This window comes from Otolemur garnettii, unplaced genomic scaffold (assembly GCF_000181295.1).
Source record: "Otolemur garnettii isolate 467f Iridium unplaced genomic scaffold, OtoGar3 scaffold00003, whole genome shotgun sequence".
NCBI classification, from domain to species: Eukaryota; Metazoa; Chordata; class Mammalia; order Primates; family Galagidae; genus Otolemur; species Otolemur garnettii.
In genome coordinates this window covers 45,812,429-45,825,847 of record NW_003852398.1, presented here as the reverse complement: position 1 = coordinate 45,825,847, position 13,419 = coordinate 45,812,429, and the positions used below count along the sequence as shown (strand labels likewise).

The window sequence follows — 13,419 nt, the reverse complement described above, 5'->3', positions numbered from 1 at the left end:
AAAAAAAAAAAAAAAAAAAGGACATAACAGAGTGAATGGATCAGATTAAAGGCATTTTATGTCCTTGTCTTTTTCAGGAGACTAGAGGCAATTTTTAGCTTTACTTATCTTAAGGGGATATCATAGGGATAATAAGATGTCCATGATCTTAAAGAAAAGGAATCTAGTCTCCAGAACTTATGAATGTATTGTCTTATATGGGAGAAAGGAACGTGTAGAAGTGATTAAGGTAATGATCTTGAGCTGGGGAGATTATCCAAACGTGAGAGAAAGAGGCAGGCATGAGAATCAGAGAAGATGATGGAAGCAAGTGTCAGAGTGATGTAATTGTTGGCCTTGAAAATAGAAAGGGACCCTGAGTCAAGAAACGGGCAGCCTCTAGAAGAGGGAAAAGGCACGACAGTTTCTCATGTAGAGCTAGAGCTTCTGGGGGGACACTATGCCTCGAACACATTGATTTTAACCTGGTAAAACACACTTCAGACTTGTGGTCTTCAGACTGTATGTTAAAAAATGTGCATTACTTTAGACAGTAGATTTATGGAGTTTTTGCATTAGCAATAGGGAACGAATGCATCTAAAAATAAAAAGGTAATAATATATCAAACACAATTTAATGTTACTTTCAAAGCAGGAGGAGAAAAAAGGGAGAAAATAAAAGTAGATAGGAAGAAAGAAAAAAGAGGAAAAGAACAAAGAAATATAATTTGGTGAATAGAAATAACAAATAAGATTATAGAAAAATCCAACTATACCAATAATAAAATTAAGAAAGAATCAAATTTATTTACAAAGGTATTATATAACTAGCCTTTAAAATTTAATCCATATGCGACCTAGAAGAGACTCAGAGAAAATGAAAGCTAAAAGTAAAACAAAGGAAAAAGAGGTGCCAAGAAAATATGAATATATTGCCAATATATTAGGGTTTGTTAAAATCAGACACAGTCAACTTTAAAAAATGAATACATAGTTGGCACCCATAGCTCAGTGGGTAGGGCACATACAACGAGGCTGGCAGGTTCAAACTTGGCCCCAGCCAGCTAAAACAACAATGACAACTGCAACAACAAAAAAATAGCCAGGCATTGTGGCAGGCAGCTGTAGTCCCAGCTACTTGGGAGGCTGAGGCAAGAAACTCGCTTAAGCCCAAGAGTTTGAAGTTACTGTGAACTATGATGCCAGAGCACTCAACCCATGGTGACATAGGGAGACTCTGTGTCAAAAAATAATAATAATAATAATAATACATAAAGGATAAATATGGTTTTAACACAATCATAAAAGCAATAATTCAAAATAATTTCTAAAAACTTACAGAGTTAAGTACATACTAAGTTAGCTTTGAAAGAAACAAAGCAAAACGTGGAATCATAGGGAAACATGCAAAATTTATAACCACTATGGAATTTTAACAGTCCTTCCCCAGTAACGTGTAAAAATCAATCCAAAATTGCACCTTCTACTGAAGAATTATCTATATCAAAAAATGTAAGAGCTAAATCTACTGAGCATGTATAGCATTCTGACCCAAGAAAATAAGAGCGTTTTCAGGGAACATTTCTAAACTGATGTATAGGCACTAAATTGCAAATGCTGCTGGTGAGGCCTGTCAGTGGAGAATGGCTTATATTATGACATGATGATAATTATAGCAACAACAACAAAGAACCAACAAAAACATCACAGCTAACTTTGGGGAGCTTACTTTGTGCTTGGTATTGTTTTTGAAATGCCTTTATGTGTCAACTCAATGAACCTGCATAATAAACTATGTTTTAAATGTTTGATATGTGTTAAGTCATTTCCCCTCTGGGGCAGATGTTATTATTACCTCCATTTTTAAGATGAGGTGATGGAGGCACAAGAATTAAGTTGCCCAAGATCATATGTATGTAGCTGGTAGGAAATAGATAAAAAGTTTTGCACTCTTATAGTCTACCCCCAAATCACATAACTCTTAGTTATTAAGTTCTCTTGAATTGTATTCTACGAAATCCAAAGTAATTGCTAACAAGAATAAAGTATTTTATAGGGAATACTTGCTAAGATTTGGTGGTCAGATACACAGCAAAAATTATAGACTATTATCTTTCATTAGATCCCATTTATGTAATAATAATTTCTACCTATACTTATTAAAATGATTAACAGTCTTTTAAAGGTTTTGTCCATATTATAATATAAAGTGTTGAGTTATTTTAAATAGTATTTCCTACATTTAAATCTTCAACCTGGAAATTATTTCTGTGTTCCATAAATTAGAGGTCTTCCAATATTTTTTTCAAATGGAAACTTTTGTCTTATCACCAGCTACTATTTTTCAGACTGAAACAATGAAATGCTATAAATTTCAGAACAAGATGGGATTTTATTTTTGAACTATTGTCCAGGAAATGAGACAATAATGCCTACGGATTATATCATGTATACCCATACCAGAATATAGATTAAATATATTCCATTTTCTTAGAATTAAAAATTAATTTTATTCTTAGTTTTATTCGATTTTTGGACATAAAAATGGGATTCAATTAATCATAAACTATTTACAAATGAGTCACCTGATAGCTATTATTTATACAAAAGAATTTATCTTTACTTTGATTTTCTATTTTTCTTTCAAGGAAAGATTTCTGTGTACACAAAGATGAACCATGTGATACTGTAGGTAAGTGTATGTAAGCACTATTACACTTCTGTGACTTTTGGAGACTTGGAACACGTACTTGTTTACATATAGGAAATTGTTTGTACACTGGTTTTAAAGGAATATTTTTAAAACGTCAGGGATATATGTTTTCTACCAATGTATTTAATCATTTGCCGATACTTGAGTTACTAATGAGCTAGCTTAAAGACAGGCAGAAACTCGGTGTTGGCGATAATTTTTAAGTGTTGCATTATGGCTATCATCAGTTGTTTTCTTGTTTTCTCAGCGATACATGGGTTCAATAAAATTGTATTATTATTGTTAACCCAAGCCAAAACATATCAATGATATTATTATTGACTATTTTGTAAGATACCCTATTTGTGTTTGAGTTATATATGCTTGCAATTCTTTGCAGACTATGTCAAGATAAGTTTGCCCAACTTGTGAGGATTTTTTTGTACATAAAGTAGGAAGTTTTCCACATTTTCTGTTAGCTACTTAAAATCTCTAGAGTGTCACCATATAGCCCATCAAATCCATGAAGCCACAGTTCTTCTAATTTTGAGAAATTGGTCACATATATGTTTGTGTGTCTTAAAAACTCGTCTATATAAATATAAATTTACTTATGCAAAAATACTCAGTTATTTTGTGTACATAATATTTAATATTAAGTCCTAGAGGTATATGTAAAAAGGTGTTATTGGTAAGGCCTATTTAAAGCTTGTAATCTGACTTTAGCATATGATGTGAGGTTCATTTCTATTTGGAGATAAGTAGTTTGACACAGCCGTTTGGGACATGTCATTTGATTTTTGTGAGATGAACAATGAAGAAAAGAGATAATAACAGAATATAATGTTATGGGTATTTAAAAAACAATTCCATTCCACTTAAGTTAGTTCCATTAACTTAAGTTTTCATCACCTCCTATGTTTAAAATCATAGATAATAAGTGGAAAAGTTATCACAGTATGAAGAGGAAGATGATGGAATCAAGGGAATCTCTGGTTCCAAAGGGACTGTTAGCACAAACAGACCTGGACACACTGGAGAAGCTGAAGTGACGTAGGGAAGGTCTTCCCCATGTTCACTCTCTTGCCTGCTTCCCCAGTTTTATTTTCCTCTTCCTACACGAATCTTGTGAAATTAAAACTTGATATATAATTTTCATCTCCCTAGCTATGGGAGCTCTTGAATACCAACAAAGTTTGTCTCAGAATATTTACCTTTTCTTCTGTTTATGTGACTCTGTTGGCCCCAAAGCCTTTTTTAATAATGACAGATTGATGCCCCGCCTTGTTCAAGCACATGAGAGAGAAATCAGCAACTCAGACAGGCTCTTCCATAACTACCCACATGCCGCCTCTTTACATCGTGTAAGCAGGCAGGACGCAGGAGAAACAATTTCTGTTGTGCTGATGACTTTATTTCACATCTTGCTAAATCTGCAAATTGAAAATATGTATATATTCAACTATATACATAGTTTTATAATATACATATCCATAAATCTATTTCCTATTTTAAAGAACATTTGAATAATTAAATGCCACAGTGTGTTCTGACAATCAGAGAATGGAAGGTTTGGCAGGAAAGTGGTATAATCAGGCCTCATTGTCCTATCCATTAGATCTTCATAAAAGTCAATCTTAACCATGATGGTGCAGGGTGTAGACAGTCTAATCTCCTCCTGAATCTCTCTGTATTTCTGAGTTGTTAGGTTCTTGTGATCACCTCTGGCATTACTAAAGCCCAAACCTCTGGTATTTCTAAAGCCTAGTTCACCTCTCTGCATCTTATGAGGGTACTTCTTCCCAGCCTAAATATAGACAATGGTCTTTTCCCTAGGTAGTCCTGAGCGAGTAATAATCTGAAATATGCCTATAAGTGTGGCAAAATGAAGACTGAGGGGTTTGAGTGTAGAGTTGGGTTGATGGTTCGCAAGAGAGAGAGGAGGCCAGCTCAGGGATTAAGGAGAAATTTTATTAGGAGAAAAGAGCAGAAAAGAGTCTGTCCCAGAAGTCCCTTCCCTGTCACACAGCTCCAGAAGGCTTTTATTAACCTTATCAGTGTGGCTGGAATGTGGAAGGGGCTGGTAGGGGAGTCATTTTCTTCTGCAGAGGGACTGATCTTTACACCAGGGGCTAATCTTGGAGTCATTGCTTTGATTGGCCGCCAGCTGGAGCAGGGTGGAAAGTTGGAAAGTTACTGTTCTGTTATTTCCCAGGAACGCTGGCCTTGAAACGTTCCAGGAGTGTGTGTGTGTTGGGGGGCGGGGGGGTCTGCTGTGATCAGGTAGTTTGGTTTCTGGTCTGCTTCCTCTAACTAAATGTCCTCCCAAAATGGCTGTACTCTGGTTAGGGTCACGAGGATTCTTTCCCCACAAAGACTCACAACAGCCAAGTCAGAGTAATCCCTTTCTCCCGATCCCCACCCAGCCCTTCTTGTCACACTTATAGTGCCCATGTCTGGAGTTATTTGTAGTCAGAGGTTCGTATCCACAGGTTCTGTGTCCACAAATTCAACCAACTGTGCTTGGAAACATTAAAAATCCAGCTTCCCAAGAGGCTCAGGCGGGAGGATCACTTGAACCTAAGAATTTGAGATAAGCTTGGGTGACATAGTAAGATCTTGTCTCTAAAAAAGAATTGAAAAAATTAGATGGGCATGGTGGTGTGTGACTGTAATTCCAACTAAAAAATATTTAAAAATAAAAATATTTTAAAATGAATACAGCGATAACAATATAAATTAAAAAATATTCAGTATGCTAGCTATTTACATAGTATTTACACAGTGTATAAATGCTAGGTGTAAGGTATGATAAGTTATCTAGAGATAATTAAAAGTATATAGGACAGTGGTTCTCAACCTGTGGGTCACGACCCCTTTGGACTGTATTAAAGGTTCGTGGAGTTTGGGAAGGTTGAGAACCACTGATAGAGGAGTATGTGCATAAAATGTATGCACATATGTAAATACCATACCTTTGTACTTAGAGGGCCTTAAATATCTATGGATTTTAGTATGTACGAGGAATCCTGAAACTGATTCTCTATTGATACCAAGAGATTTAGAAGATTTTTAAAAGGCATTTGTGAGAAATAGACGGATCGGTGGCCAGCCCATCGCCGAGCACCCTCCACTGTGCAGCTGCAGTGCCAGTTAGGGAAGGGTGGCCCTCCAGGGATGGGCCCGGGCTAGTTTAGGCCTATGAAGTAGATCATTTCAGGATCCCAGGCCTTAGCCAGTCAGCACATGGCATTGCCCTGGTTGGGGCATATAATCTCTTTCTTATGTTTGTTTTGCCTCAAGAAGGTGAGAAAAAGAGCACTTTTGATGATTCCAGTTCATTCACATATGTCCATCCTGGATATAAATAGGGAAGAACGCAGCCCTGATCACTGTATCACAAAGGAGATAAGCCTGGGATTAAGCTGACCTCAGAAACCGCAGAAGTATCAGTGCCTTTCTCCTAGATGACAGTGCCGAATCACTGCAAACGCCACCCCCGGGGCCCGCTGCAATGTTTGGGTTTCTATATGTGTGAGCCATTATGCTCTTTTAATTAAGGCAGTTTGAGGCTTTTATGTTACCTGCAGTCTGAGGAAGGAAATCTTCCCTGAGGTTCATATGTTCATTTATAAAAAAGAGAAGAATATGAGGCGACATTAATAACTTCTCTATTGTTCTTAGAAGGAAGTGCTAGTAAACTGCTCTGTGACTTGTTAGAAAAGTTAAATGAACATGTATACAGCGTATCAGTCATCAGAATAGCCATCAGCGTCTAGTATAAGTTTTAGGGGTGCATATAAATGAACACTATGTTTATTTACATATTGTTGTTTTACCACCTCCCCGTATAAGACGAAGGGCTGTATTTTTGTCTGATGTTTTTCTTAAATCAGGGTGTATCTTTTTGCTCCTTTATCTGTAACTAACGTGAAATCAGTCCTTTCACTATGAGTCCTGTAACAAAAGTACTGAGTGAGGAAAGAGAAAGGAAACAAGCACATTTAGTATTTATTGGTTTTTACAATATGAGGCTGAATAATAACTTCAAGGCAATATTCCCTACTCGCCTCGGTATAGCAGAGCACTTGCAGGTTTTGAATTTATATTATTCATGTGACTTAGAAATGGGAAGTGATGCCTGTGTTTTGAGAGCAACGCTTTTAACCGATTTATGCTTTGCAATGTGATTCGAACTGTGCTTTCACTGACATTATCTCATTTATTTCTCTCAAAATCCAGACTTTCTAGTTTTCTTATCATTATTATTTTACCAGGGAAGAAAGCTCTGAAATAGGACAAATGGATCATGAATTTTGAAGTCAGACATCTAGATTTAAATCAGTGTGAATGTGGGCACATTATTTAACACCTCAAAGCTTGGACACCTTGCCTTTCACATAGAGCTTTATGGTCTATTCCAAGGAATGCTGTAAAACCGTTCGGCAGTCAGTATGCAGGTTCCGATCGTATCCTCCGTATTCCCTGTGAAAAGGTTACACATTATCCCAGCATCAGTGTTCGTAAATGGTAGTGACTTGCTAAAAAATAAAATTAAGTGGGGTGGCTGCTGTGCCTCAAAGGAGTAGAGCACCGGCCTCATATGCCGCAGGTGGCAGGTTCAAACCCAGCCCCAGCCAAAAACTGCAAAAAATAAATTAAAAAAAAAAATTAAGTGTTCTGGCTCTCCTGAGAGTCAGCTCTCCTTTAAAACATGATGCATTTATATAGTAGATAGAAAACTGAATTTGAGAAAAAGATCTTTGAGTGAAGTGATAGAATAAAATTGGAAATGGTAAGTATAAACTTGGAAATAACTTTTATTTGCCAATCTTTTGAAACAGTAAGTTATCAGGCTGGGTGGGGTGTGGCTCACACCTGTAATCCTAGCACTCTGGGAAGCTGAAGCAGGCCAATTGCTTGAGCTCAGGAGTTCGAGACCAGCCTCAGCTACAGAAGACCCTAAAATACCTGGATGTTGTGGTGGCTGCCTATAGTCCCAATTATTCTGGAAGCTGAGGCACAGGGATTGCTTGAGCCTAAGTTTGAGGTTGCTGTGAGCTATGACTCCATGACCTTCTACCCAAGGTGACTCTGTCTTAAAAAACTCAAGAAACAAAAAAACAAAACCCAAAACAAAAATAAAGAAGTTATTTTACGCATTTGCTAAGTCAAAAGATTTGTGCATTTTAAATGAGTTGAGCTAGATCAGGTTTATGGGATAAGTAAGCATTTCACTGGATAAATTGTAGTTATTGATTAAGCTTTTATTTGAAAAGCAACTTAAAATGTAAAAGTACAAACTATTTCACCATTCCCTCAACCATACATTAAATCCTGTTGATTTAGTTAGGTGATGATTTGGAAGGTCAGTAGGTGGATATATAAGTACTGGAAGAAAACAACATTATTAAATGTTTTAATCTATAAATTATCATTTTATATATGTGTATGTATGTGTTCATCTTTAAACATTTCTGAAATTTGGATTCATTTTGCAATTAATGACTACTGGAATTCTGTCATACTTTAATACAAACTTTTTTAAATCTAAGATTGAGTGAACTATGGCGGTATCCTTAAATTTCAAAAGAAATAAAATATAATTTATTATTCAAGTGGCAACTTTCTATTTGCTGATATTGCTGTTGAAGTTGCCTTACTTTCTGTGGTAGGTAGAATAAGGTCTTTGAGTAGATGGAACGATACAGTTTATTCTCGCCTATACATCTTAATGTTCTATTAATAATTGCATGTATTTGCAAATTGTCAAATATGCATACAGACCACCCATGGAGCAACTGCCGAAAGGAAACATATCCAGACACTGTAACATATTTAAATAGCCCTTTTACTAGCATGTGAGAATCTCCAGACACTTCCCTTCCCAAACACCAATACATTCTCCAAATCACTTTTCAGCAGAAGTAATCTTTTCACTGAATGAGAAGAAAGGTTAAGCTCGTTTCTCAAGTAGCTTAATTTTCATTGAACAGCAATGCGGCATTTTCTCTTGGATTGCAACCCCTACAGCATGGGGAATGTCACAGACTTAAAATACCTAAAGAAATTATTGAAGTCATCTTTCTAATTCAATGTCTTTTTTTTTTTATATATAGAATTATATTGTTTGTACTGAAAAACCATATTAGTTTGACATGTAATATTTTTGAAATGTGTAATCCTTTGGACTAAGCAAAGTATAAATCTAACTCTTTCTAAATACATCTTATTTTCTAAGTTAATTAGTAGTATAATTAATTATTCAAGGGAGTTTGAATACACGTACACGTATTGGGGGTTTACTATATTCAAAGTCCAATGTCAAACTCTGATAGATTCAAGGTAAGCACTGGGGCTCTCTCCTCAGTCTATCACCATGCAGGGCTGCGGACCTGTGGCCCTCCAAAAACTTCTGGCCATCCTGTTCCTTAAGTGTGGCCTTTTGACTGAATCCAAATTTTACATACTGAATCCAAATCCATCCTTGTTATTAAAAAGTGTGCAGCAGAAAAAGATGAGGCTTTTCTTGCCTCTTTCAGTGCTTAAAGAGGAATGATCTTGAAATCAGAAGGCTGTAGGTTTCCCACTCCTGACTGGGACATAAAATTTAGCCACAGAGATTATCAAACAAATTAGAAGCTGATGTCAACCTTCAATGTTTATAACTGTATAAGAACTAGAGTGAGGTCTGAAATGCCCAGAGGTCGTTGTATTTGTGAGACATGTTTTTACAGAGTGCTGCTCAGGGTTTGATGTGGATTGTCTCAGAAATACAAATGGAGCAGAAACAATGTGGTGGACAGAACCCAAAAGATGGCACGTCTAAGACTCCTGACCTCTGGTTGTTCAATCAAACACTAATATAGATAGTGTGGTGGAAGGATTTTACAGATGTAATTAAAATTTCTTCAGTCAAATGTAAGGTATGGAAATCTAACCAAGTGAGCCCTCTAAAGCAGATGCCAGGGACTGAATTGAGTCAATAACGTGAATAAATTTGGAAGCTGATTACTTCCCCCAAGCTTTTAGGTGACACCTGAATGACACCTTGATTTTGGCCTTGTGAGACCGTAAGCCGAGAATACAGTCAAATCTGCCAAGACTTCTGACCTCTAGAAATATGGGATAAATGGTATTTACTTTAAGCTGCTCCTTTTGCAGTAATTTCATATGCAGCCATAGAAAACTAATTCAGACTGAAGGATGTATAGGTTTCCATATTCATCAGAGACTTCCATATTGCAAGACAATGAGTCCACCTTGGATAGAAGGACATACGTGGCCCTCAGTAAAGACAGATGAAGAAGGAAGAAATTTTTGTATTTATTTAGGAATAAAAGTTAAGGAGAAATTCAGGAAGATTTTCAGTTATTGTATTTGATGGGGCAGCAGAACAATGAAAGCTTTTAGGAGGATTCTGAACGACTTAATACCATAATGATCTTTCCAATGTCTCCACATTTAATACTCATGTTCCCTTGTCTCATTAGTGATGGAAAAAACACATTAGAGTGAAATGGCTCTGAGCACGTAACACTGTAGATCAGACACTGTAGATCAGAAGGGGAAATGGGAGGGAAACTGGTGCTTAAAGGAGGTAACTGAGTCGCATCAGCTCAGAATAGAAGGAAGGCACCAAGTATCTGAGTCTCCAGCAAAGAAGATAAAAAATGGTGATGGATTGAGACTGGGCCTGGGCATGACTCTAGCTGCGAAATAAAAAGGCTTGTGAAGTGTCCCTTTATAGATGAGGTGATTATGCTGTTTATAATTCATGCCAAGACAATTTTAAAAGTTAAAGAAAGGCATAATTAATAATCATGCTCGAATAAAAGCACAATAAGGATGCTCCAGGCCACCTGGCCATATGGTCTAGGATTGATGAGCGTATCTTAGATAATTTTATATATTAATCAGGATTTTATATTATAAATAAAAAGTACTATTTCCAAAATGTGAAGCCATCACAGTTATTTCTGTAAGTTAAATATCACTTAATCTCCCAGCAATAATAATTAGACTCGCTGAGAATACACTTATAAGCATTTGCTATATGTTTTGGAAGCTGATCATACACCAGACCTTATTTTTCCTCGATTTAGACGGCCAAAGAACATTGGCTAGTGGTGTATTATAATGGTCTGAGTCCCAGGGATAGCAGATACATAGTCTCATATCTGAAAGGCCAGGAAATGGACTTTAACAACAGATAATATGAACTGTGCTACTCTATTTATCCTTTTTCCTCAGGCTCTTTAATTTCAGATGATCTTTTCACTTCTGTGTCTGTCTGCCTCTCTCTATTGCTTTTTCAACTCTTCCATTTTCTCCAACACTTTGAAGCATCTGTTCTCTGCCCAGGATCATTGTAAGTGCTAGAAATAAAGTGATGGCCAATAAAACCTTTTTCAACACATTCTTTGAAATCTTTGAAATCTTCTCATCTTTTTAGCATTCTCCCTGAGGTAACTAAAAAAGTTTCCTGTTGGTCTTCCTTTTACTCTGAGTCAATTTTCTCCCCATAATTATACCATCATGGCTGCCAAGCATAAATGTACTTACACGTATCTCTTAAATATGGAGAAGGCTTTGTACATATCAAATTTGGATATGAAGGGAGAAGAAGGGAGAAGAGGGTGTATCATTAAATTTTACTGATCTGGGTTTGAACAGAAGATCCTATTTTGATCTCATTAGAAATTTTTCTGTATCATTATTTTTTTCAAGCAAAAGTATTAGAGAAATTTGACACTTAATAATTTTCTTTTTGTTTAATTATTAGGTTAGTAGTAGTGTTCATAAAATCAATAATATATTAAGGCAAATGTATATAGTTGGTTAATCCTGTTATCATATATGGAATATTATAAATTATCACTGGCAAAAAATGTAGACATTGTGTAAGTGTAACCGAAGAAAATCCTTTTTTCAAATAATGCAATGTTCTGTGTCTTTAATACCTTGATATACCTAAATTGTCTCTTCATTTGCTGTATTCCTCCCAATCTTGGCCTCTAAGTTGTTGAAAATGGACATAACTCTAGAGGATGATGAGATTATTTAGGTATTTCATTTGCATTGTAGAAAAAAATAGAATTCCATAGGAAATTATCTTTAAATTACAAAATTCTGGATTTTTTTTTCCTCCAGAGAAGTAACTATCTCCATCTAGTTCCAGGTAAACTGGAGTAAACACACTCCACCCTTTTCTCCCACTGAATGCTGCTATAACACCTGGGAGAATGAAACCACTATCGGAGGATTTTTAAAAGTAAAAGTAACAGGCTGGTTGAGAAGAAAATAAGAATTTGAAGTACCACTAAAGCAGCAGTGAATTTATAATTTTTTTTTCTGTTTTTGTATTCCCCATCCTAGATTCAATTCAGCCCAAACTCAGAAGTAGTGAGTAGGGTGTGTAGATAGAAAGGTCTAGGAGATTCCTTTCAGTTCTGAATTAAGGACCAGGAAGGGCCCCTGATGCTCAGGCAAAGTAATGAAAACTTCACCATTTAAAAAAGTTATCTGCATTCTCTTCTGCCCCATCTCTCATCTTCTTCTATCCTATATTAGAGGGATCTTGTGGACCCCACACTGTCCATATCAGTGGGGGCAACAACCGTGGAAGGAAAACAAGCCATGTAGATCTTGATAAATCGTTCTCTCTGATCTGAAGTATTTTGATCCTAAGTGAGTGGGCTGAATGCCATTGCTTTTTGCCTCTGACTCCTTCTGTTGGGACCTGGCAACATACATAATCCTAAGAAGTTTACAGCAGAGAAGAATAACTAAATTGACTAGTCAAATTGACCGATTGACTGGGAACATCAGGGATGCAGAAAGAGCAAAAGGAAAGGTAAATATCTACGTCAGTTTAATAGACATTTTCTTCTTCTGGAGTATTTCAAGTAGCTTGAGATTAGAAAGCAAAAATTACAGTATTGTCTGATGTTTTTATGATGTGCTCATATACCCATGTAATATAAGTAGTAAAAGTAAATAGTGCACATGGGGGAGTGTAAAGGGCCTACCATAGTGTTATGTTTTCCACATTCCATTCGAAGTAGTAAAGTAGTGATTCTAAGTACAAAGTTGAATATATATATATAAAATGTAAAACCTATGGGAGCCATTCACTAAAAACGTATTCAGGTCAGGCACAGTGGCTCCTGCCTGTAAACCTAACACCTTGGAGGCCAAGGTGGGAGGATCACTTAAGGCCAGGAGTTCAAGGTCAGCCTGAGGTACATAATAAGACCTCATCTCTACAAAAATAGAAAAATCAGCTGGGTGTGGTAGCACACACATGTAGTCCCAGCTACTGGGGAAGCTGAGGCAGGAAGATCAGTTGAGCCTATGAATTTGAGGTTGTCAGCTATGATGACACCATAGACTTCTAGCCTGGGCTGCAGAAAAGGAAAAAGAATATTCAGAAACCTGAAACTGAAAGTGCACTAAGTCACAAAGGAGAGGAAAACAGGAGATTGCACACAATGTCAATAAAGCGCAAATTACAAAATGTTAGATCGAAATGTTATGTCAGTAATCATAATAAATATAAATAGCTTAAACATACCGGTCAAAAGAGAGATCAGCATAATGGATTTAAAAAAGACCTACTCTTCGCTATCTCCAAGAAACCCACTTCAATGATAATAAGTAGGTTAAGAATTAAAGGATGAAAAATACTTGTCGTCCTTTAATTCTAATAAAGCCACAGCAAAACTAATAAAAAGTAAAAAACCCCA

The 13,419-nt window shown here is 36.4% G+C and overlaps 1 protein-coding gene across 1 annotated transcript in view; it reads left to right on the top strand.

The window, feature by feature from the left end:
• The window catches only part of ADAMTS19 (ADAM metallopeptidase with thrombospondin type 1 motif 19), a 208,781-nt gene that overhangs the window by 60,983 nt on the left and 134,379 nt on the right, over positions 1-13,419 (top strand). The window contains exon 7 of the mRNA XM_003782335.3: positions 2,628-2,671. Coding sequence (XP_003782383.3) covers positions 2,628-2,671 — 44 coding nt within the window. The remainder of the gene's footprint in view (positions 1-2,627; positions 2,672-13,419) is intronic.